This window comes from Pygocentrus nattereri, chromosome 30 (genome assembly GCF_015220715.1).
Source record: "Pygocentrus nattereri isolate fPygNat1 chromosome 30, fPygNat1.pri, whole genome shotgun sequence".
NCBI classification, from domain to species: domain Eukaryota; kingdom Metazoa; phylum Chordata; class Actinopteri; order Characiformes; family Serrasalmidae; genus Pygocentrus; species Pygocentrus nattereri.
Genome location: NC_051240.1, coordinates 13,101,783 through 13,128,947, shown reverse-complemented (window position 1 = coordinate 13,128,947; position 27,165 = coordinate 13,101,783). Strand labels below are relative to the sequence as shown.

At 39.5% G+C, this 27,165-nt stretch overlaps 1 protein-coding gene across 1 annotated transcript in view; it reads right to left on the bottom strand.

The window, feature by feature from the left end:
• Window positions 1-11,743, bottom strand: part of abcc6a (ATP-binding cassette, sub-family C (CFTR/MRP), member 6a) — a 28,862-nt gene extending 17,119 nt beyond the window's left edge. The window contains exons 1-5 of the mRNA XM_017703674.2: window positions 11,551-11,743; window positions 10,156-10,332; window positions 8,532-8,657; window positions 4,052-4,189; window positions 1,257-1,376 (exon numbers count right to left, since the gene is read on the bottom strand). Of these exons, the coding sequence (XP_017559163.2) occupies window positions 1,257-1,376; window positions 4,052-4,189; window positions 8,532-8,657; window positions 10,156-10,332; window positions 11,551-11,592 (603 nt within the window). The 5' untranslated portion in view covers window positions 11,593-11,743. The remainder of the gene's footprint in view (window positions 1-1,256; window positions 1,377-4,051; window positions 4,190-8,531; window positions 8,658-10,155; window positions 10,333-11,550) is intronic.
• Between the last annotated feature and the right edge of the window lie 15,422 nt (window positions 11,744-27,165).

Below are 27,165 nucleotides of genomic sequence, written 5' to 3'. Positions count from 1 at the left end.
CTTTTAGCTGAGTTGGCTTCTGACATTGAAAGGATGGACAGAAACACCTCTTTGTCAGAAGAGCAGAGCTTGATTTTCTTGTATCACTCAAAGATGAGAGACCTCTTTATCTGTGACAGATTTGGTGTTGCAGTTATTTGGAGTTCCATTTTCTCTGTATCATTAATCCATTTTTTGAAACTGGCATCTTTTCACTTATTTTCCTTTGACCTTCCCCGTCCTTATGAAATGGGTTATTTTATATCTTATATATTATATAATCTCTTCAGAAGTACCTTGTGAAAAAAGGAAATACTTTTACTTAATGGCCTTCCGAGTTGGAAAATAAATAAATAAAGGGTGGTCTCATTTCCACAATACTGCAAATTACAAAGAGGGCATTTTATTTTTAAAAAGGGGGAGAGTATTGCTGTTTTGGATGGTAGTATTGGGCGCATAGAAAAAAGCATTTGGCCACACGACACAGAGTAAACAGAAAATCAGTGAGAGTGTCTGTGTGAGTAAGTGAGAGCGCTGGTGTGTGTATGTGTGCCTAGCGTGGTTCAGTTACAACACATTTCCACCCACACCTGACCTCAGCTCTGCCCCCTTACCCATACACCCAAACACAACCAAACACACACATACACACACTCCCGCCTCTTCACCGGAGGTCTCACTCTACGGGATGCCGTGAATAACTCTACCCAGGAAGTGACTGAGCCAGGAGAGGATCATGGGGTGTGGCACCCACGCCTGTGGCTATATCCTCATCACACACACTCTCACTCACTTGCCTGCTTCTTCAGGCAGGGTTTCCTCCAAGTCTGTTTTCTTGTTTTTGTCTAAAGCAGTGCATGATTTTTACCACTGTCTCTTGAGAAGAATCAAATTGAACACAAATCAAATTTACATTGGACTCATCATTCATTTCATGTTCTTGCACAATGTCTTGGCTGTATTTTGCAGGCTCTGTGAGTCATAGTCTTGGGTTTAAATTGGGCAGATATCATCATCAAGGCAGGTGGGCCTCATTCTTGAAGATGAACAGCCACTTAGGATGAGTCAAATCAGGCTTCTCAAAAAAAAAACGTCTGCTCCAACAAATCATGAGGTTTTGTTAATCACATGGTACTGCACACGAGCGACCGTTGTAGGAATGACGGTAGGTTGTGTTCCTCACAGGTAGGGTTAGGCCTTATCATCCAAAAATTTCAGTAAACAACTTGGTGATTCACAGTGGGTTGTTTGCGCTTGTGCAAGATGCGTTCTCTTACCTTAAGGGTCGCTTTGCTGGGAGGCGCCTGGTCTGCGAAACAGCTGAGGAAAAGCTGGGCCAGCTGGAGGGCGAAGTAAGAGAAAAAAGCCAAGTAACGGACGATATCTGGAGAGAGCCCCTGAAACAGAAAGACAGCTGGTTCAGTTGTAGCAGGCAAATGAAGGGAGGGAGAGAGAGACAGGGACTGAGATAGACAGACCAGCAGACTCTACTCTATAGTTACAGTTCGGGACTTCCCATAATTTTGAGTTTTTCTTCTCAGTGTGCGGTCACAGACATCCCATAATGCAATGTTTACAGTCTATAAACTGATCCAAACAATCAATGGAAGATACACACATACAAGTCAAGCCCAGAGTATGAAAAGAATGAAGGTCAAGAATATTTTACAGTTATAAGGTCAATTTGACAATTACAGCAACACAACACTACATGATTAAATACTGCCATCTATTCTAAATACACTTTTCCAAAATACAGTTTTTCAAATTACACAAAGTGATTACTTTAACGTATTATCTGGGAATGGCATTCACTAATATTATTATTAACAGTTCCTTAGATTGATCAGTTTTTAATCCTAATTTAATCTGATTTAGTTCATCAGAAGCATCTTGGTGTGAGAATGTAGTTGATGTAATTACAGTTGCAGTGAAAATCTGCAGAAGGGTCACCATAAGCTAAACTAATGTAGGATCAGATAGGTAATGCTATTGCTGCAGATATAAACTGTCTACTGAAAAAGTAATTGCCTATTTACATTTTTCATAATTTGTTTTTGCAATGCTGCTTTCAACTCTTTGGCCTATACTGTGCATCACGTTTGTATATTTTAATGCCCCTCTATGGAGGATATCAAGTCTTGTGAATTTGACCTTCGGACTTTAAAGTTAATCTATTTCTTAGCAACATGAGCTAAAAATCTTCCTTGCTAAGGAAGACTGATAGTTATTTTTACTGAGTGTTTAGTGATGTCAGGACACATACTGATTATTCATAGAGAGGTATATAATTGTAAATTTGGCACAAAGTATGTCATAAGAAAGTGCGCAGTAGCCTATAGAGCCGGCTGTCCAGACTATGAGGCTGCTCAAAGGAGGAGGGCAATGGGTGTGCACTGGCATTAATGGCACCATAAATCTTATTTTGAACAGTTAAGGCAAATCATGGTGAAAACCAGAGTCTTTAATGGTCTGCTTTATATAAATGAATTACGCATGAAAAGAATTGTAAACACTTAGAGTCACGCTACAATCTGGAAATGCATAGGCTGTGGTTCTGGGAGCCAGCAGCTTCTGGTTGAGGAGGTAGAGGAGGCAAATACATGTTATTTACCAGCTACATATGTCATTCATATGTGATCATAAACATGGCACAGGGACTAAGTTTACCTTCCAATCCTAAGCCTGCACCATGCTGGGAGAAGGCCTGCTTATTGCACCAGAGCAAAGCATGTGTGAAATAACAAACCGATAGTAAACATCCGCCTGGGCCGAGAGGTTCTGTGCCAGGATCCAAGCTATATTCTTCCCCCGCCACAAAACAAAACAGGGTCAGCCTTGGTTTGAGCGGTCACAAAATATAGGTCAGTCAAACTCTCTGCCTCCTTTTTCCCTTCTTATCCAAGCAGAAAGTCAGCTTTTAGTAAGGCAGTGAAAAGAAAATTGCTTATCTATCCTAACATTATAACTTTTGACCTAGTTTTTATGGAGAGAAGTGATTCAGGTCTAAAACTGCAAGCTCAGGTTTCTAAAGCAATCAAAGCTTTATCAAGATGTTTTCACTGGACCCCGGCTGGTCATTAAGTAAACATATGTTATTTGGAAAGATGTAATTTGACATGGTTAATATAATAACTGTCCCATTACTGTAATATATTGTATACTGGCACATAAAAAGTACTAATGTTAGGGTGCACAGCAAAATCCCTAAATGCATATTTCTGCAATTTTGACATTGTGGTCATGCCAAGCCTGATACTATACATGCATGCTGTCACTAAAGTGGCTCACTGGTTGGTCAACAGATTGTACATATACAGATTGTACTTATTTATATTGGCACCCTCTCACAAATCTAACATATGCTGACAAATTTTCACACCAGCATATTTATGTACTCTACTGTAAACCATATATTCATATGACAAACCATAGAAAATTCAAAAGTGGGGCAAACTAACAGTGGACTTAAAAATAACTCCCACAAAAATGCTATAACCAGAGTCTGTTTGTGAACGTGTCGGGATTTTTGTATATGTGTGTGCCAAAAATATATGTGTGCTTGCACATGTGTATGTGTTTGTACATATAGATCTGTGTGCTGGTGCGTGTGCATTTTTGTGCATGCCTGTGTGCTTATGTGTACATTTTTTCAGCATGTGTGTATGTATGTCTGTGTATGAATCTCAACCATGTTGGGAGAGATGTGTTATAAAGTGATGTAAAACACATTACAGTGGTATAAATATTTGTTCCTGTAACAAAATAGTGTAACGCATTACAGCTAATTTTTTTTGTAAGTCAGGGCCCAACCTGTATTCTTCTAACCAACATATCATTACATTTAATGTATTTTTGTTTAGTACATACGACAATGTTTAATAGTGTTTAATACACAAAAAACACACTGACCGCCAAGATAAACAATTTTAAACTATTTTCGTGGCTGCCCAAGAGTTTTGTATGGAACCATATATGCATGTGAACTGGTGTGTGTGTTTGAGGGTTTTAGTAGAGGAGTGTGAAATGGGTGCCCCAGATTGGGGGCCTGTGTCAGTGTCATTTCTCTCACCTGTTCGACGGCCAGCTGGATCTTGGCCCTGAGGGGCACTAGAGAGCAGACCACGCCCAAGAGCCAGTAGAGGAAGAGCACTACAGAGGAGCGGCAGCCTCGCACTCGCTCCCACTGGATGATGCAAACTGCCAGCACCTGACAAACACACCACTGCCGGTTAGTGACACAATCCACATGGTTGTTTCTGAAACCTTTGAGCAGCTTCAGTCAAAAGTTTGTACAGACCTACTCATGTTTTTCCACAGGCCTGCTGTACTTCCCATATTTGCACGTAAATTTACTTTGTGAATACTTAAAAGTTTAAAAAAACTTTTTGTTTTGGTAATAAATACATATATAGATGTCAACTTCACTATTTATATTTGTCTTAGAAACAAAATTTAAAGCACAGATGAGTCTTTAGATGAAAATGTCTTTAAGACTGCAAAAAATATTCAATATATAATAGATGTAATCATCTTTGTTCAAAGTCTGACTAGTACTGTACATTTAAAAAAATGACAACTGCATTGGGCTAATATCAGGAGAAAATGCTGGGCTGGATATCAAAAAGACAAAAGAATGCATGTGACCAAATACTGTAACAAATCTGCCCTGAAATAGGTCACACGTATACTGTGTGCTGCGATGTTGTTAGCTCTGTACTTCTCCCTGTAGGGTAGTGAAGTGTTAGGATAGCCTACTTTTAGATACTCATTCTAAAGAAGATCCTGAGTAGGTTAATCTCACTCTCATGGACACACAACATATATGTATAAAGTATGGTCTGTGAATAATTCATTGTCCACAAAATAACCAATGCATTTTTGTCAAAATTCTCCTCTTTGGAAAAGAGGAAGTCATAATCTTGGGTCACCTGTACATAAGCAGCATTCTCACCAATCTCAAGCCTGAAGTAAGTTGTCCTGCCCACACAGCTTTAACGAAACTGTGCTCCCCCACATTCTCTCTGTATTTGAGATGGAGAAACTATCAAACAAGCTAAAGCTAGCCTAGCAAGCATAATTGAGTGTTCAAGCTGTCTCATCTGCCTGCCCGTCTAGCTCATCTGTTCATTCATCCGTTTCCTAGTTTAACTGGCGATGCCAGGATGCTCTTTCTGCAGCACAGTGATTAAGAACCTTACCTTTTTTAAGATGTTGCCATTTCACTTGTTTCACCTTTTTACCCCTGCTCATGCTACTGTGTTTAGCCCTGCTTCAATGATGTTGCAGAATAGGAGTGTTGGACAGGGGAAATCAATCATGCATGCTCATTAGAATATTAGGCCCATGTCCAGACAGCTCTCAGATTGGGCTGATATCCAGTTTTTAAGGCATGTTTTACTATATTTCTATTTATTTTTAGTACAGAAACTTTGCTAGATGTTTAATAAAATAATCAATTTTAGCAAAATAGAAACATTAGTTTCATGGTGGTCCTTTGGACATGCAAAGAAGCACATCTATTAAAGAGCTCATTTTAAAGCTTAATGTCTTTTAAAGAAAAAATATCAGATCACTATCAATATCGACCAGTATTCAAAATTTCAATATCAGTATTGTAAAAGTTGTACCATGACATCTCTAATAATAATATAATGTGTTTTAAAACCAAATGAACATGGCACATCTTTATTTGGATATGTATCAGCCATGTGGCCATTTAGAGCACATACTGTACAGTCGCAGTCCATATAGGAGCAACTGAGCTGCCAAGCTACGTTGGCTAAATTCTCCAGAATGATTTGTTGAACATTCCAGCGAGAGACAGTGAATAAAATGTGTTCAGTGAAGGAAATACCACTTTTGTAGAGCTCTGGACTTTTTTGTTTAAAAGTGGGCATTACACTTGGTTGTGCATGGTGGTACCCTTATTCTGAGCAAGGGTCAGGTCCTACTGTAAATAAACTGCAGTCTGTATTTTTGCTTGGTTAGTCATGCATGAGTTTATACTGGGATTTCCCTGTCTACCACAGCAGCTGCTTCATGAAAAATCTCCTTAATGAAACACATGTACAACATGGGCTTTAGTTAATTTGGCATTTCACTTAATTGCCTCTTCTTTTCTCTGTCCAAAAAACACTCAACACCATCTCACCAAAACCAGACTGACATTCAGTTATGGACATCTAATACCAAACTGGCTGTGGTGTTTTGAGAATATCTGTTCTCTGTCTAAGTTTAGAGAAGACATCGTTTGTCACAGCATCTCCTAGGCAGCAGAAAACACCATTGGATTACGTAATGCAAGGCCTCCTGGGCAGTTAAAGATCAAGCTTAGAGTTATTCCTAACGACGCCTCTTCCGAAACCAAACTGCAACCTTCTCCAAACCAAACCAAAGGCTTCTAACCTAACCTCGGAACGTTTCTGGGAATTTTCTAATTGCTTGATCTTTTCAAGGACATCTAACTACCTAGATACAAAACACACACACACTGGTACAGATACACATAAGTACAAATATCATCAAACACGCTAATGTGTGTGTGTGTGGTTTTTTTTTTCGCTTTGCAACTGCCTTGTAATGGGAGGTAATGGCTCATCTTCTGGAGCGTGGGAGGAAGCCAAAGCACCAGTTAAGTCTCAGACGCGGTGCCCACCTAGTAATCATACAGGGAAAATGTTGAGTGATCTGCATTATTTGGTTCTTGAATATATAGCTGGTGATGCACCAACAGGCCAACTTATGGTAAGAAGAGAATGAATGGCCCACTCAAACCTGGCTGTGTAATAGAAATTGGCCTGGTTACTGTGATCTTTTCTTTTTTTTCCTAAAGAGCTTAAGGTTGGGACACTGAGACAGGAGGCTGATCTTAGTCCAGCATAGAAGGGCAGCTGTTGCTCATAGATTCCCTCTCAGTGGCTGAGAGAGGCAGATAAACACTCCGGTTTCGGTCGAACTGTGTGGTTGTTGTTTCTTTCAGCTCGACCGACCTCTTGATTACATAAGCCCAGATATTACGCAAGGAAAACTATAGGTGGTAAAGGAGGACAGGCAGGGCACAAACAAAGTATTTTCAAAGTTTTAACAGCAATATTTGTGTGCACAGTTAATAATTCACCCAAGTTTTTCTGACCCATATCCTTGAGCATGGTTTGCTATGACTACTGTCCTGGCATGTATTTTTCCAGTTGTACAACTGAGATTACGATCTTTTGATGAGAGGGTATTTGGGGACAGAAGCAATCTGTTTAACTCCTTCAGTATTTTTCTCCAAGCTCAAGTCCAGTGTTGACTTAGGTGTCTGGGAAGACCACAGATAGGGCAAGAGTCTGGGCTGAAGGCTGTCTCTGCAGGATGCAAATGGCCAGGGAAGACTTGCGGCATTGTGAGTGGCTCTGTGGGCTGTTCTATCCCCAAGCCACTCACCTCCACACCCAGAAAACCTTATATTTTTCAGTGTCACCCATGACTGGATAAATATACTTTTTGTTGTGTCAGGTTCCAGCTTACGTAGCCATGTGAAGCTATGAATGTTGGGAAAACATGTAAGGACTTACATCAATAATATGTTGCCTATATCAATGGCCTATATGTGTGTGTACATTGTATTTCACTGTATGCACAATTCTATACTTCCATATCATCATTAGTGGTAATGGTTAAGACCAACCCTTTAATGCTCAGAAATGAAATGACCATTCTCTCACATAAGTTTCAGTCTGAGTATTATTGCTATACAGTCACTGCCCAGTTCATTAGAATCTTATAAAGCCTGTCTTGTAGCACCAGCTGTTGTACCATTACAAACTGTAGCACATCTCTTGTCACGTAAATTTGTGTGCCATCTTCTAACCCTTCATCTGTGGTCAGTCTGCAGAAACAGTCAAGCAGGCTAATGCTGTGTCCACATATTGCTTTTGGACAAAAAAACATTGTTCTGTGTCTTACTGCAGAAAGTTAAACACTGCAGAAAGCTATACAACCAACGGCAAGCAGACATATAAACATTGCCATGGTGATAGTGTCCGAAAATTGGTGATCTAAGGCTTTGATGGTTCCTTATTTGTTTAAGCTGGAATTAAAGGCACAAGGATTCATGGACTCAGCACCTTTGAGTTTATCTTGTATTATAAGAACATTTTTTGCCTTTGAGTTCCATTTGAGAGGTACCAGGCTGGTTTCCCTGTAGCTACGCCCCTGCCTGATGCACTCATACCAGCACCACCCACCATGTTAGTATCACTTTTGTGCTGCCAGTGGTACACCACCCATATAATATGTGGTCAACAGCAGCTCTGTGGTCAGAAACTGACTAATGACGAAAGGAGTAGAGGGCGGCAGACAGATTGTGCATATCAACAGACGGGCAACAGTTTGTAATTTTACACCTATTTAGTGAACTTGTCAAAAATTGGGCAGTGAACGTAAGCACAAGTTAGGAGCATTTCTATTAAATGGACAGCGAATGTATTTGCAACAGTATCATACACCATTTCAACTATACGCATTTTTACACTGTTGCTCTAATGATGTAATGGACTGTACATTACCACAGTAAGGCTGCGTATGACAGGACTCAGGAGAAAGACGAGGTGGCGATGGATCTCTTGGTTCCGCTCCAACAGTATGTAGAAGAATTCCACAAAGCCAAAGGATGCCAAGAAGAACCCCAGCAACTGTAGGAGGAAAGACAGGAACGGAACTCAGACCTGGGTGAGATCTCGCCTGAGTCAGCCTTCCGGAAATGTCTTTGGTCACTGACTACACCTCTGAAGTAGAGTTATACACTTAGATGAGAAAGACAGCCATCATGGGAGGCAATGGCTCTTAACCCTTTAAGATTTAAGAACCATAAAATCTCAATTTCCCATTAATAAAATGTATATTATAAGTAAACATATATCAAAGGACATTTCAAACATGCTAGATCTATTTTACTCCACTGAAAATTGGGAACAATTTGTCATAGAAAAGAGTTTGCTCTTTATGAGTTTACTAGTTCATGAGTTTGAGTTTTAGAAATCAGTTAGCTTCTTTAATTTTAGTTGCATGTTATCAAGATATGTTGCCAGAAGTGCAGAAGTGTAAGAAAAAGCTTCATCTTAAATTTATTTTAATAACTCTGGTGGCAATAGGTATGGAAATGTACTGTTGGTTGAGTTTTACAGAAATGCTCTGTGGATAAGCTTCATAAATGTATAAAAATTATAGAACTGAGGGTGCCATATATATTGGCACAATCTAGCACAGACTAGTAAAATGAATTGTTGGATTTTATCAGCATGAATGGCTTCATTGGATTCTAGTTCCTTCTAACAACAGCAAACAATCAAATTCTAGAAACGTACTGGGAATTTTAGAACCCCATCCAAAAGAGCACTCACTCCTGGAAGGATTGAATGGATGAACAACTGTGTACACATGTGGCAACTGGATTTGATAGTAGCAAAGCAAAAATCAGTGTCACTTCTCAGCGAACTCAAACAAGCACCAGTATGCTACTCTCACCCACAAGCTTCTGCGGTGCAAGGCTCCTCTCCCAAATCTTAACCTCTCCCTCTCCTTATTAAGCCTGAAAGCTATCCTTGAGCAGAGTTGTTGGAATGTTGGAAGCACTCTTATAATGCTAAGAGTTAGGAAAGCTTAGTTTATTTGTTCCCAGCTGTGGAACTGGAGCATCCCTGCCATGTACATTTTTGTGTTTTCCCAACTTCACTTCACTTTAGGAAGAGCTTATTAATTAGCTGATTTTTGGGGGCAGGTCTGTTAGAGCATGGACAACATCACATTATGCAGGGCAGAGATACTTGAGAACCAGGGATGGGAAACGCAGGCATAGTGGATAATCATTGCCATGTGCATGGAAAATTAAAGGTTTGATTCCCCGTCATGGCAGATATACCAACAAAAGTCCTTAGCTAAGACTCCTTAAAACCCAAAGGTATCTGGCAAACACCAACAAACTCAAACATAAGGTTGGTGTGCCATACCTGAGTGTGTTCTCCCATCATTCACATTAGTTGATTTGGCTTGTCAGCTCTTATTCTGGAACAGTAAAAAGCCAAAAAGCCATCTACCACTGGTGTTTGTTAGTGTCCTAGGTGGGCAATGCCACTGTAAGTCATTAAGCCATTCTGAACAGGAGTGTCTTTTAAATGTAAATGTTAGCCTTACCAGCTTGGCACTGCAGAGTAATGAGAAGGGCAGCCGGTCACGACCATGACAGTACAGATGCAGGCAGTAGAAAGGTGAGCAGACCCATAGATAGATGCAGGGGGCCCATACCAGTACCGTGTTCTGGAAGCAGTCACTCAGCTCAGGGGTGTGTGTGTACCATGTCTGATTCCAGTCCTGGAAGATAAGGAGAAAGGACCGGTTAGGACTGGTGAAGTAGAAAGCTTCCTCATATCATCACATACCATCATGAAAGAGCTGCTTTTATAGTTTCTATTACAGGCCATTCAGTAAAGCTCATTTTATTCTAATTGATTTAAAAACATTTTATTTACTTCTCAAGTGCATTTTCTGTACATAGAAGTACAGCTGGAGCATGTATTGCCCATGTTAATGTCTCAGTTTGAATGCTACGATTGTTTTCTCAAATTATAAAACAAACAGAACCACACCGGTCATCACTGAGCTCCTCTCATCCTCTAAGGAGAGAGAAAAGTGTTTTGAATCCACATACAGACTTTTTTCAATCTGAATACTGTAGAATGTTTAGGGTTATGCTGAAGACACTAATTGCGTTGTCCCAAACTGCTACCTTTGTTTAAGGTAGTAGTACAATGCTGTCATGGAAACATTGATGGTGAGATTGATTGCGGAGCATGTGTGATTGAGTTTTGCCCATTTTCATCATTCCCTCTGCTGTTGAACTAACAGGGCACTCAAAAAAGCTCTACACTGTCAATGCTGTGATGCCATAACGTGCTATGTACTACATATTATAATCAATAAAGTGTACTTTTAATTATAACTACAGTGCAAAATTCCACTTGGTTGTATTAACAATTCTGGCACTACGCTAATGCATTTGAATTTAATCTTATGTGGATCATGTGGCAAAACATCTGATATGTATGGTAATATACTTTAGAACCAAAACAATACTTCTGAGAATGTGAAATGAGCCAGGGTAGGCAAACAGAAGGCAATCCTTTTCATATTTCATGTATGGATGCAATCTCTGGCAAAAAAGTGTCCATATTCTAAAATACTGAAGCAGTTAATTAAAAGCAATAAAATTCCCACTTTGTGTTTCACAAACATTACCAAAAATATTTTACCAACTCTAAGTTAGGACCAGAGAAGCCTTATTTGGTCACTAAATAAAACTTTAGAAACTACACAGTATGTGACCATTGAGGAACACATATCACTAGCTACCTATAATCACAGGGTAGATAGATGAAATTCTATAGTTGACACAGAGAAAAAAAATCACATAAAGAAAAGAATAATAGACAGGACATAATTATACTTCAAAAGGTGATACAATCAATATACATATATTTGATCCAACTTTTGTGGGCAGATTTGGATGCTTAATTTCTCCTAGTCACTCACCCAGAGAGGGTCTAGGCCACTGAGGCTGCAGAAAGTATCCATTCACTCTCGTGGTCCTGAAGCTGTCACGCTCTCTGGCTTTCTCTGGCTTTTGGCGGCACTATTCTGTTACTCAGCACAGGATGCGGGTGTGCAGGACCGTGTGAGTCCAAGTCTCGCTATGTGAATGAACGGCCTTTAAGGGCTCTTCAGCTCTCCCTGTCCCACGCACCTTGTCACTGAGAGCTCCTTGTTTCTGAAGCTGTCTGGAAGACGCTCCGTTTTATGACTGCCAGTCGTTTTGCCAGCCACTTAGGTGGGTGGTTATATTCCCTCTCTCTCTCTCTCTCTCTCTCTCTCTCTCTCTCTTCTCCCTCCTCCCCAATCTCACTCTCACCATTTACCCAATCCTTCTCTCTCCCTCTCTTTCTCTCTCCCTCCCACTCTTTCTCTCTCTCTCACTTCCTTCAACTTTCTTTTTTCTTACTTCTCTCTTTCTCTCTCTTGTCTACCTCTCTTTCCCTTTCATATCCCTCTCTTTCCCTCAAACAAAAACACAAACTCTCAGGACATTTAAAAACAGCAGTATATAAAAGTGACTCTTTGAACTCAAATATGTCTATTATTTCCAGATGAATAAAATGCATCCAAACAGTTACTGCCAGGCAATGTAAACTGAACAACAAAATTGTGTTGCCATTATATATTTTGTCAGTGTATCAGTGTAGATATGGTGTACACACAATGAATGTACTGCATCAACTTTTTTGTGTACTGGCTAGATAATCTCACAACCAGATATTTTGGGGGGGGGGGTGCACGTTCACCAAATTTTCTCACGAGTTTAGCAGTAGCAAATTCCATCCACTACTTAGGTCTCCCATCATAAGATGTTACAAGCTGCGAGAGTAAAGGTTCCTCCAAGACAGGTGATGTGTCAATGTCACTGGACAGCTGTACTCATTAGACAGTTCAACACACTCGGAGGAAGACGCTAACTGCCAATTTTGTTGTGTCAGGTAACAGCTAACAGTGAAATGAGGGTCTCTCTGACCTCTGGAATGGTTTCATTATGCAGTGTGGCCAAAAACTACCTGCTTTAACCAGGAAGGACCGATTGATTGACATGCAAAATAATCAACCACAGACCAATGTTTTTAAGTGATGTGCAGCTGTAGGCAATTCTTTAAACAGGGCTACAACAAAAACAGGCCACATGCAACAAAGTGGTACGCTTGAGTAAACACACAAGGATATCTTTTTTATTAGGTAGAATATTCTTCAAAAAGACTGTTCAATAACTTTTAAAGATGTTATGCCATTAACTACACAAAACGTTTGCACTTCAGCACTCCAGCAGTGGGTGATAAAGGAAAGCTATTACATCAAGATGCCTCTTGACATTTTTATGATACATAATATATATTGTGATGTTTTGTTTTTATTATGTTTTTTTGATATGGTGCACACATTTTGGTACAGACTAAAAAGCCCTAGTTGTCCCTAAAAAACTGCATACAACAATTTGTGTTACTGTTTTACATACTGTGCAACAGTAAATCCAATTAAACAGAAGTAATTATGCTCTCTTTTTAAAAAAATGGATCTCACAAAGTTTAGATAATTCTAATAATAGTTTGTGGTACTTTTAGTGTACAATAGACACTCCGTGTATCTTTGTGGGTGGAGCATCCAAGGCTATGACTAGTCTAACTGACAACAGTCTACCTTACCCATTCTTCACATAGCACTAGGATAAACACAAAGGATCTTTATATTTTGTCATAAACAGAACCTCCAATCCCACTATAATATATCTGTCTAGCACATCATAGGGAACACTTCTGTAAAAGAAAAAAATAATCATTTTGTGGTGAGAAATGCCACCAACCCAACCTCTCACAAACACACACACACATACAACACCTTTGCATGAACAGACTGGCACTACTGAAGCAGACAGACAGGTTGATATTATGACTGTCTCTTTTGAAGCTCTCAGTAGTCTGCTATGAGGTAACATCGGTCCAACAGATGCTACTCCAAAGTCCTGGAAAAGCCATGCCTGGCGGCGGAAAGTATTAGGCTGGCTTTGGCCCGAGACCGGCAGCTAAGACATGGAAAAAACGATAGACGCACGAGCCCTTTCACACTGCCCATGTGAATCCATGTGCTTCAGCAAAGGAAATATTTACAATTCTGTCCATCAGGGTGAGCAATGTGGATCCCAATTAAATCACATATCTTCCTTGGACTGGACATGTCAAAAATAGCTTGTTTTGTGCAATAGTTCTTAATGGGTTGACTTGTAGGCCTATTTTTTTCATTGAAATCTGCCGAACATGTAGAATGAAGATGGACATGATGACTCATTATTGCTGTAAAAAGTCATGAATGTAGTTCCAAGGTGACTTTAACTTGTGGTCTGGTTGACATTTGCCAAAACGACCTGTAATATGTAATATGCACAAACCATGCAAGAAAAACCGTCTTGCCAGGTGTTTAGCCGTGGTTTTAGAATTGTTGCCAGAACCGCTCACTGCATAAGGCTATACTACCTTTCATAAGACCTCCTTGAGACATTCCCATGCCTATTGTGGCCACTTAGGACCTTCTTAAGTCCTTTGTACACCCAGTGCACATTCATAACTTTCTTAAGACTTTCATATGCTCAGTATACCCATTCAAAACAAAAAACATTTTCATAAGACTTTATTTTCATGCGTGCACTGAAATAGGCAAAAATAGGTCTTCTAGGCTTAGCCTTACATATGTGGAGGCAGAGACTCTGAACATGCTCTCAGTCTTTTATCAGAGGAAAGTTCTTAAAAATGCCATTAATTGTTCCTGATGCGTTTTGCTGATTGGGTGTACCTCCTACACCTGAACTTCATGGCCCCAGAGATCTGTGGCTTCCAGTCAACAATTGTCACTAATGGATCGTAATCGTCTTGTCACCTCAGACGTAAAGGGCCCTCTTTTGGTGGAGTGTAAACAATAGGAACGTAGCATTACCCTGCCAAAGGCACTATAGAGAGAGATGAATGGAGGCATTCTTGGTGGCTAACCATGAAGCCACCAGGGGTTTGACTAACTGGCTCTAGACAACAGTGACCATGTTATTATGTCTGCAGCAGCAGAGCAGAGTGCTTACGGGAGGAAGCGCTGCAAAAGAGATGCCACACGCTGCTCCTTGGCAATAACATGGAACGAGAGGCCTTTGCCATTTCTCTGGGGGGGTAGTTATTTACATCGAGCAGTAGCTCGGGCTTGTGAAACAACAAACAGCTGTCCCAACATGCGTAACTCACAAGCTTTATTCTGAGATGACACTTAATCTTACTGACTGATCAAGACCAGACCGCTCAATGTGGGGCTCTTCAGTCTTGAGGATGCACTGCCCTGCACTGTTCCAAGGACACATCAAGACAACTGTAGTCCATTGGATGGCATCAGGAAGATGCTGAACATTGGTGGCCAGCCATCACCCACAGTCTGTTTGTCCCATACTGTTGACTCTAGTTAGCTCGTCAGTGCTGTTTCAGCTAATCAAGCATGTTGAAATAGCAGTCGGCCACACGAGAAGTTAAAGAAAGCAAGCAATCAGCACTCTCAAGAGGGCACGTAGAATGAATAGCCTGAGTTTTCAACAACAACGCAAGTAGCAAAGTTTTATCTTTACGGATGGGCACTGTAATAATTTTTGCTAGTTAAATGTCCACATTTTCAAATGAGCAGTATTTGCTTGACTATCATATTCCCAACAAGAACCTATTTAATATTGTTAAGAATAAACACAGACACCCACAAGCTCTAAATGTCCTTTGATAACACACTAACATAAAATAAGGCATTGAGATATTCAGTTATATCATTAACTTTTTGGAACATACACCAACCGTAAATATTATTTTGCTGTTTGTGCCGGGTGGTTTTCACGCTTATGCAATCAAAAAAATTAACAGGAATAAAATAAGTCAACATAAATCAAATAAACTGTTTTGAGACTGGTGACCTGTCCAGGATGTATCTTGTCTTCCGTCCGATGACAGCTGGGATAGGCTCCAGCACCCCCCACTATCCCAGAAGGAGAAGCGGCTTAGAAGATGTGTGTGTGCATTTCTTTTGACTGCTGGTTAGTGAATTGTGATTTATCACTCCAGAGAACACATTTCCACTGCTTCAGAGTACAGTGGCAGCATGTTTTACATCAGTCCAGTTGATGCTGGGCATGGCGCATAGTAATCTCAGGCACGTGTACAGCTGCTTGGCAATGGAAACCCATGTCATGAAGCTCCTGGCGCACAGTTTCTGTATCAATGTTGCTTCCAGAGGCAGTTTGGAGATGTGTAGTGAGTGATGCACAGAGAATATGTGATTTTCTTGTATTATGTCGCTGTGAGTCTGCATGGTCTACATCTTTGTGACTGTTGTTGCTCCTAGATGCTTCCCATTCAAAATAATAGCACTTAGACTTGACTGGGGCAGATCTAGCAGGGAAGAAATTTCAGTACGACATAATCTACTAGCATTGTCTATGGAAATCGCATGGCTATGTGGTTGGCTTATACACCTCTTAGCAATGAATGTTGCTGCAAACCTGGACTCAATAATTAAAAGGGTTGTCCACATATAGTTGGCCATATAGTGCATGTATGCATGGCTGTCAGCTGTAATCTATGAAAATTTTCATAGCACAGGTAAGGTGATGGTAAACCGATGCAAAGTGATGATCAGTCAGCCTTAGTTGGCACTAATGTCTTATCGGATTGGAATGTCTGGGTCCTAAAGAACACATGACCATGTACTGTTTATTTCCCCTAACTCAACACACCTAAGTTCATTATGGGCTTGATAATTATAGTATCTGATGAGTTGGACCAGGTGTGTGGGGGCAGGGAATGCTTAAAATTGTGCAGGGCAGGGGGTCCCCAGGACTGAAGTTGAAAATCCCTGAGCTAACAGTTTCAATAATGGTCAGTTTGCTGCAATAAGGAGGACTAACTTATTCTACATGTTTTTCACATCTTAACAACATGTGTTTTGCAAAAGTATACAGCTCATGTGTCACAGCCTGCACTGACCTCAAGACTTCAAGTGATGAATAACCAGTCTAGGGTCTAAAAATAAAAGTGTAAATTAAACATAAATTTGACCGAAGAATTCTGGAGGTGGCAAAGGTCTCCTGTGCCTGTAAAGTATACCCAGATGTGTTTGGGGTACTCTCACGGCCTTTGCTGAGTGACATAAATTTTGAATGGTGAAAGGTTTGGTAAAAACATGTGTCAAGGAACTTGCAGTTTAAGTACATATGCCAAAGATGACCTGGCCCAAGAGCACTAAACTGCAACGCCCTATGGAATAGCAAGTCATTTAACACTGGTGCGATGAGGAGATGAACCTAAAGCAGTCCAATGGGTCCTGGACTGTGGCCCTGCTCTGGCATAGAGGATGCTGGACAGGAGTATTAAGAGAGTGAGAGACAGAGAGAGAGAAAGAGACAGAAAGAAAGAAAGAGGAGCGTGTCTATGTTCCAGTCTAGAGGCCTTTGCCAGACCGGCTCACCTCCACTTCCTCTCTCTCTCACTCTTTCTCCTTCTCCGAGGGAAAACAGTCTGGTGAAAATAATGGTGTCATTTTCAGCCCACTCTCTCCAAAAGGGGAGGGGGTGACACAAATTTAGCATCAGCCTCAGTGAGAGGTGCCAAATCCATTAAGGCAAAGCTGTGACGAGCACATAAGAAAATATGTTTCTTTATTTTTAAAGGAGCAACGTAAAGTCTGTGGCTATGAGCCAAAGAGCAGTAATTCCAGATGTTGTCAGCCTACGCGTGCAATTATGACTCGAACTGTTTTCCTCCAAAAACTCTCTCTTGCCCCCCCTCCCACCCCTCAAGTCCGTACAACCGCACACACACTCCTCCTTTCAGTGCGTCGTCTGCCCCCTCCTTCCTCTCAGGGTCCCAGTCTTGTCTGTGGAGATGACAGGGAGAGGCTTCAGAGTCTGCTCTGTTGTCTGCACGTTCCTCTAGCAGACTGCTGCAAGCCCATCAGTCTCACAACTATTTGCCACCAGACCAGCTCTGAGATCTGTCTGAAGTTAAAGCATTTTCACATTCCCGTGTAGACACCACACATTGTGCTAACATATTTATTTCTCTTTTATTTAATGATCTATTTCTCTCCTCTGTTGTTCTCTTGTTCTTAGAGATAGAATTTTGAGCTGGAGAAAATTATTATTACCTGTCCATTTGTCCTCTGCTTGTCTTTTACTTGCTATTTTATTTGTTTAACCCCTTAAACTGCAAGGTGTGTGTTCACATTAGAAGATTAATGCTGGTCTCTTGTGGTCATGTTTGAGGCTGCTCTTATTGCCCCATGAGGCATGGAAGAAAATGTGAAAAATATGTACAATGCACACGTATCGCTGTTTTGTTAAAAACATTTTGTTGCATGACACAAAAATGTTCAGAGGGTAGAAGCTGGGGACCTCCGACCACCATGTCTATGATTTTGATTGAGCAAGTGATTTAAACCTTTGTGTCACCATGACCTCTTTACCTTCACAAAGCTGAGAAAATCGCAACTCAATTTGACGCTCGTTGCTCTGCCACTGCGCCGCTAAATCACGGCTACCAACTGCTTAGGCCGACTTCTACAAAAATGACTGGTCGCCTATCTCTGGAACCTGCTAATGTGAACATACAGTTGTTGTTTTTTTTATATAGAACCATCCGCAGCACATTCTCCATCAATCTGATTTCTCTATATTTCCGTATTATTTTATAATTATTTATATTTAATATATATATATTTATTTATAGTTATTTATAATAGTTTGTTATTCAGAGTAGTTTAGTGTGAAATGGTGCACTGCAGAGAATCTTACTGATATACTAATTTATTTACAGTAGCAGTGATAAGAACCCAGGGCTGCAATGTCTATACCTTAAATATACACTCTTAAAAAAGATGGGTCTCCCAGTCTTCTTTATTAAAGACCTTTTTGGCGCTATTTAGAATCATTTTCAAAAAGTTCTATAGAGAACCATCTACAGTACATTCTTCATCAATCTGAAGAACCCTTTCACCATGCAAAGTCTCATCATGTTAACTTTACTAAAGAACCCTTAAAGGAACATCCTTTTGAGTTTTTTATGAGTGTAGACATTTTATTTACTATTCAAAACCACCAGTAAACCATAATGTGTTTTTATATGTAATGTTGATAATAATAAAATAGTGGTGAATATGTAAAATACGTTTCCTCTGGAGACTATTTTGCCTTACAACACCCTTCATGTATAATATATTTTTTAAAAATAAGAAATCAGAGGCATTAAACGCTTCTGGTCTATATCACCACCACAGGGCACAATTTTGAATCCATACGTTTCTTTACAATGAAGCATTTCACATAGAAACACACTGAGTGATTTAGTTTAAATCTTAACGATTTTATTACGTACAAATCTGCAAAATTGATGCAATTCCCCTTTAAGTCTCATTATTCAGCAATAATCACAAATTATTCAGTAACTGTTGTGAAACTAATGTGGATCCACCTACATACCCTTGCAGTTCAACTTTTTTCTGTCTATTATTCTCCTTTTTTGCCTTGTCGCCACAAAAGTTTCTTCTGTGTGAAACACTTCTAGGTCTAAAAATATAATAATCATAATACTATTACTAAAAAAAAATAAATGCATTTGTGTCCATCCATTTAATTGTACTAAAGGCAATGTCCTCCCCCTCTTTAACATCTCCATTAAGAGAAATGGCATCAACATTAAAGCCCTAAAGGGCAATCAGCTTATGAAGACTTTTGCTGATGAAGTAAGACGGTATTTCATGGTAAGACACTCAGAGCCACAAGAGGAAGAATGGTTGCTTACCAAATTGTAGTGGCTGACAATCTTGGGTATTCCTGTCTGGATGAGACTCCTACCGGAAACAGTGACGTCGCAAACACTTAGTGCTTCAATGGCTCTCCTAATTACAGGAGAGCTGAAACGAAAAAGTGTCTTAATTTTATATGTCTACAAACTTGCCCTACCGTGTAATTATGTCTGGATGTTGTGCTGATCTGCTCTTGTAATACTTACGTTAGATAGGTTTGTCTGTAAACTAAGCCTGTGAGATATTGAAAACGTTGTGCACATCTTTGTGAAAGAGCGATGTGAAACACACAGGCCTTCTCTCAGTGCCACGTCTGACGTTTTGCCCTCAGACAGAGGTGTGCTACTGTTATGAAATGAGGATGTACAGTAATAGTCAGCACTCGGCCAACATACTGTTTTTTATTTTCGCCAATCTGAGATGCAGTGTTATGACATAAATAATGTGAGACTTCTAAGTGGGCTCCTGTGTCAAAATATCATAACATAATTATATACGCATTGTGCTATACAGGCACTTTTCATGAAGCGCTTCATTTGATTCATGTTTTCTTACTAAGCAACAGATTTTTGTCACAACTTAGGATAATAAAAATAGGAAAATAAAATCTGAAGAAAGTTACAGTCAGAATAGAGACTACAGGGCTACATATTAGGTCAGAAAGAGAACAACACGACCAAACGCTGGAACCCTACATGTAAGCTACACAGAACTGCTTGGATTCAAACCTTATTGGACATAATATCTATGGAACTTTCTACAGCTCGTATACACGGGGCTAAGGCCAGGACTCTGGGAAGATGGCATGACGCCTTTGAGAGGGTGAAACTGCTTCTCTTGCACAAGTGAACTCTCAAGACTCTGGAGATTGATGGCAGCAATGTTCTCTTATATGTGACTGTATATTGATTTGTTCGGGGGGGGGTCTGTCAGTAGGGGGGGCGGGAACCGGGAGGGTTGGGGAAAAAAAAAAGGAAAAGAAACAATAAAACAATTGTTCACAAAAAAAGAAAGAGAACAACACATTTTATAGATTTTAAATTTTATTTACTATTTCTGGTCTGAGTAGTGAAGTGATAGCATGGCTTCTTATGAAAAAAAGGGAAACTGACAAAGAAAACAGTGTTTAAAAAACAAACGACCAGAGGTTCTGAACAGGTTCTGTTCAGAGTCCGTGGCATGGGTCAAAAAGAAAACCTTAAGCATCACCACAACACAAAACGTTATTAATAACAGCTTTTATTATTTTATATTTTAGCTAAATTCCATTTTTAAATTCCATTTTTATTTAATTTTATTTTACCTTGTGAAAAGACAGGATTTTTCTTCTGTGCACAAATATTCTTAAGCATGGTTTTGTACAAAACAAAAAAAATCTTTTTTTTTTTTAAATACAAAAAGTAGTCAAAAGCCATACAACTTTAAAACATTCATTAGATTTTAAAAGTGTGTTAAAAATAAACAGTTTCTAAAAAATTATTTGATGTGTCATATTTATTTTACTAATTAACTGTACTAATAATAGTTGGTCAAGCATTTAACATTAACTTTTATCATCATTCACTTAGGTTAGTTTTTTTCTCCAGACCTTTGTAAGCAAAAAAAATGTATGTAGGTGAAAACTTCTGGTATAGTGGATAACATTCAATTTCAAGCCACACCACGTTATAAAAATACAAGCGCTTGGGCAAAACTCCTAATGCCACATTTGCCTACATCTGTAATATGACGTAAGTTGTTCTGGAAAAGTGCGTCTGCCAAGTAAACCTCTGAACTCGTGCATCATTCTGTAGTCACAGCATGCCCATATTGGGAACTCTGGATATAAGCAGATTTCTCTATGAGAAACACAAATGGTGGTTAACAAAAATGTTCCGAGCCCAGTATATTTTGTTCTGTGTATGTCACTGGATCCTCTGAATTAAGAGGTCAGTTAGCAGTTAAAATACAAATAATACTACGTACTTGCTATAAGCAAGTTACCAATCCTGCACACTGAAATGACACTGCAAGAAAGTATGTCTACTATTAAATTTCAACACTATTATATAGCCAAAGCAACTTCACTACCACATTTGGCAAATTTGGCTAGTTTGTGTAGGGTATTTTGGTGAGGTTGCCATCTTATGAAGTCAGTTCAGGGTGCAGAAGTGTTAACTTGCATGTAGCAATAGTTATATTTCAGCTCTTCAACAAACAACGTCATTATTCAGAGGATCCAGCAGAAAACATTCGTCAGAAAAATGTCTCCATGGCAGAATGGATCAGCATTGTTTAATAAAGCATCATTAAATTGTTCTCATAGAGGAAACCAGTTACACCCAGCCTTCCTAGTATGGGGAAGACAATAAGTACAGAGGTCTATGCCATAAATGCTAATAAAAATCACCCACAAAAATCATCCATCTGCCAATTTGCTCGTAAACACATTGAAAATGGCCATAAAACATTCAAGGCCGTTGCATCCAGAAGCATCACGTCTGTATGAATGCACTTCATCATAGCAAATAGCACTCTTTTCTTGCATGTACATCAAAGGTCAGGTATGCAAATTATAGCTGAAATCCTTATATAAGAGTGTGGAGGCCAAAGCCCTATGATCGTCCACAGATTAGAGGCTCTACCAAGAGACTGCATAAATGTTTCCAAACACACTCACACACAAACACATGCACATGTGCGCATCCACATGGCACATTCATGTACACCATTCACAGGATGTACAGTCACACATTAATCAACTTATGTACAAAAGGATTCAGTTGAGGCACTGCTCAGACCAAGCACTGCCCAATTACTTTCACAATTGTTAATAGGATGCTGTGGCTTTTTAACAACTAAAAACAGGCCCTCTAACACCAAAATAGCAGCCTGTGGAAATCCGTGGGCCCAGCCTACAGACAGCTCACTGGAGCCTTTCCTCTAATCTAATGGAGAAGGCCTCCCACTCACCATTCCTCCGTGACGTACTTCCATTCATCTGTGACATAAGTCGCGGTGCAGACACGAACTAAACAAACACAGCTTAATTTTTATTGCCATCTTTTGGGTTAAAAATACTTTACAGAATTGAGGGATAAGTGGGAGTGCTGAGATGTTTATGAACATTTCTGCACTGAGGACAACAGTGATTAACAGAACATTATTAGAGACTCACAAAGAAAAACAAGATCTTTTTTTCCCCTCTAAACACTGTTTTCTCACTTTCTCACTTTTGTGATTGTTTCAGAGCGGTCTACCCTTACACCCAGACTTTTCTGTATCAGATATTTACTGGGAAATGTTATTGAACCAAAGAGAACTGAATTTCAGCAGCTCACTACGATTACATAATATTCCTAACACTTGTTGATTAAAGTAATTTTTAAAATAATCCTATTAAGTGTATGTATACTGCATATATGTAATTTGCTTAAAGGTTTATTCTTCTGTTATTATACAGTTAACTTTGAGGCTTGGTATGTTGTAACTGCTATAAAGTATTTCATAGCTACTACTGAATTAATATGTAAGGTATGAGAGTGGGTCCACATACAGGGCCTTGGAGTTTAAGGGGTTAAATTAATTGCCACTTGCTGTATGCCTTCATGTTTCTTGCCTCTTATATTGACGATAGGCCTGTTTGTATCAGATGACACAGCTGTGGTCCAGATGGGCTCAGAGTCCACCACAGAAGAATGGAAATTACCTGTAAACACTAGTACAACAAAGCGGCTTACTGAGGGCCAGCTCAGTGTTTTAGTGGGTTTGAGAATTAGAGCTCAGAATATAATTTCTCCCTTACTTACACCAATATACTTGAGTTCAATTTATTGACCTCCACTGTGAAAGATACTCCGGCATCCAAGTGAAATACTCCTATAAATGAGACCACATTTCATTGGAGGTCACTGATAAGTTTCGTGAATAAAAGTGACTCCACCACACCTACTAAACTCCAGCTTTGGGCTTGCTTCTGCACAAAGGCAACATAGGGCCTTTTACTAATATATATGTTAAAGTAATGGCTCAATCTAACATGCTAATGCTCCTAAGAATGTAAGAACGCTCATGGCCTCCAGTTAACATCATGCTAGTTCATGGCAATAGTTTTTCTTAAAGTCTAATTGATGGTTATTCATTATTAACCACATTAGTTCTAAAGTGTTCTCTCCAGGAATTTCAGTAACAAGATGAAATCTAATTTCATTTGCTTTGCCCAGTCATTGCATGCTTTAAGACATCTGGACATGCAAAACAAACCCTTGAGGTTTAGACATTACCAGACTTTAGTATGCGGGTATGAATTTAATGTGTGTTTTGTGTGGTATAATAACATCACCATGCAATAATGTTACAATGTGCAAGCAATAAGTGTAATACAGTTGTGAGAGTGTGTTTTGTTCGCCATGGTATTATTAATTTGTCATGACTATATAACATCTTTATGAAAAAAAGTGTCAAGTGACTCATGCCTCTAAAAATAGTTTGAGGCAAGTGTGTAATGATTTAGGCATGGAGTTTGTATGATGCTAAGTGGTATTTCAGCTCCATTATCCTTGAAGCTCAAAAGAAGCCTACTTTGGATACCATATGTGTATCAGGCTTCTTGACTAGATTTAAGGAGAAAACTGTAAATCTGATTGATTTGATTAACTAACTATTACTACTAACTCCTACACCTTTATGTGACAAGGAGAAAATTAAATATTTCCACCTGGGTGTAGTAAGTCCAAGTAAGTGTAGGTCCAGTCTTTGTCATGTAGTTCATGTGCACAGAACAAATGATGTCTAACTCCTCACTTCTCCTGTAATTGCACTAAAGACTAATATTGGACTAAGTACCTTGGAAATCAAAGAGTTTGAGGAGTGTTTTTCTCTCAGTCTATCTGTAATACACAAACTGTCACTTGCTTTTCGCCTCATTCTGAAATCAAATTCTCTGCCAGCCACCAAGAGTAAGATCTGTCTGGACAAGAAAATGTTGCATGATGCTTCCAGGGTCCAGCAGCCAGGTGCAGGTGGAAACAAAACGAACAAGCGCTCAACACTCTGCCGTGTTAAGGAAGCAGAGACAGACGAGGTGTTATGTGCTTCCACCAGGCCTGCGCCGAATTCCTGCTGTCTGTGAGGGCAGCCTGTTTTGACCCGTTTAACAACGGCTGCAGATGAAGAGAGACATTTCTGAGTGTAAACACAACCAGTAAAATGTTTGTCTCTGTGTCTCTCTCACTCTGGCCCTATATAGCATGCTATAAAAGGAGCTGGGTGGCTGTAAGAGCTCACAAAATTTCAATCTGAATTTGATTTTTTGATGTTGTTGACATTGCTTTTACGAGACATCTTGCCTTTTCCAAGGGGATACCGCTAGGCAACAATTAAATGGAAAGTGCTGGACCACTGTTGTACTGAACCCGTGTTGCATAATAGCCTTAGAGCTGACCCAGTTCCTGACCAAGCACTATTACAGTGAAGTGCCTCCTCCCTGCATCTTATTCTGTTCCATAGGTGGTGCTCAAAAAGAAAAAAGGAGGCTACCACTTCTACCCCCTGATAACAATGTTTCTCAATGTGTCTAAGGGATGTTGTTAAGCACCCACACGACCAAACCTTCACATATACACAAACACACGTACCTACTGCAGATTTAGTATCCTGAGCCTTTCCTTCCTTGACACTCTAATATAATGAGTGTGATGTTGAAATTATGTCTGGAGAAACTCTTTCAGAGTCAAGCAGTCTAAACATCTGGTTAACCTGGTTGCACACAATTCTCTCTCCGGGCAATCAAGAAGATTCCAGAGGTTTTCTTCAATATCTTGAGCAAGGCATGCTGGATTAAGGTCAAAACATTGTTGCACTTGATGTTACTTGACAATACTGCACACATAATAGTACCATTTGATTTGAGTGCATTCAAACTGAATGGATCTTGTCTTGTAGTTTGTTCTCCAAAACTACACAGGTTCCTTAGACATCTCATCTAAAATGCTGTAAAAGTGAGTAGCCAGTATATGCAGCTATGAATCTCATCTGCCATCACTGATCCCCCCCATTAACCTGGCTACTAGTCTTGGAATAATACACTCAAGACATTTATGCAAACTGAACAGACCAAACCCACGGCCCCCGTATGTACGTCAATGCAAGACGTGTCATGTCTCCCTGCACTGGGCAGACACTTTGACTCACACTAGCCTGGGGCTCATAGCCGAATCTTCGCCACAGCTATTCGCTGTCTGACCCCAACCATGGAGAAGTGGTGAACAACACACTGTCTCCTTCCAGCCATGCAGGCCCGCTTCAGACTCAGCGTGCAAGTGCAACAACAAACACTCTGAAGAATCCAATTCAGTCGGTTTGATTGATATTTTGATCATTTTATGTTACATTTACGGAGACATGAATCTACATGTGTCTTCTAGATATGTAATGTAATGCAATGGGAGAAAAATAGTCATTCAGAAATTCAGTTTTCTTTATTGAATATTTTGCCTTGCAATGCCCTGAATGTGCCTCTCTACCGTGAAATAATTTAATAAAATACATTTTAGGACAAAATCACATCTCAAAACTAGCCAATTTATTTATTAATATTTTGTGAAAACCTTTCTGTGAGCCAGGTTTTAGTGGCATTAAACACTTCGGACCTCTGGTTTCCTATCACTGAATAATTCTGACTCAGCAAGTTTCTTTAAAATGGCACTTTTCAATTCAAACCTCTAAACGGTTTTGTTTACATTTTAATCACTAAATAATAAGGAACATTTTTTAAAATAATACATTTTCCCTCTTTAACGTAATATGCAACTGCACTAAAGGTGTTTCTAATTTCCTTGTGTTATTATAACTGAAATACAGGTATTAGCTCCAGTACCCCTCTTGAGTACTTACAGAATTTTATCTCTTTATCTCTAGAATTACATTTTTATTTATTTATATTTATTTAAGAACTTGATTAAACTTGAATCCATGAGGTAAAATATACCTTTTCAATACATCAATGATTAGATAGTAATTTGCACAATGGTAATCTATATATTTTTAACGGTCCTATTCAACCTTCTCAGTAAGAAGCAGAGCCTGAAGGACACACCCTCTTTTTAATACATCTCTCACCATCAAAACAATAGGCCCAGGTGTAAATCTCTCTATTTGACACTATTCCAAAATCAGCCTGCAGACTTACTGACTAAAGCCCTTAATCTTACCATTATAGAACACCACAGACGGTCTCAAAGCAGCTTGCAAAGGCTACTGAAAACCTCAACGTTTACTCAGTGCCATCACTGCATTGCACAGGTGAAATTAGCCACACATATTTATGTGGAGAATTTACCAAAATGCAAGCAAAACCACATTTTACAACATACAGACTTATATATCTGCATATGTGGTATGACTGCAGACAATGTGAGGACTCAAACCCAGGCCCCCAGCTTGTGCCTTCCAAAGCCCCGGAAGTCACCTGCTTAGGTAAGAAAAAGACCATCTGAAGCAAGCTCTCCATTCACTTCCTTTCATTTTGAACTGATATCAGTCAAGAAAAAAGCACAACTGGACTGTTTTAGATCACGTTATGGCCCTGTGCTCTTCTATAGAGACTAGACTGTATGTTATTTGATCCATGATAGTACAAAATACGATGTGATAAAACTGTGACTTCAAAGACTGCGCTGTTATATTTGAAGCAGAAGATCCTCAGTAATACAAAGCATGGAGCAGAGGTAGTGCATAATAACAATAAGAAGAAGAAGA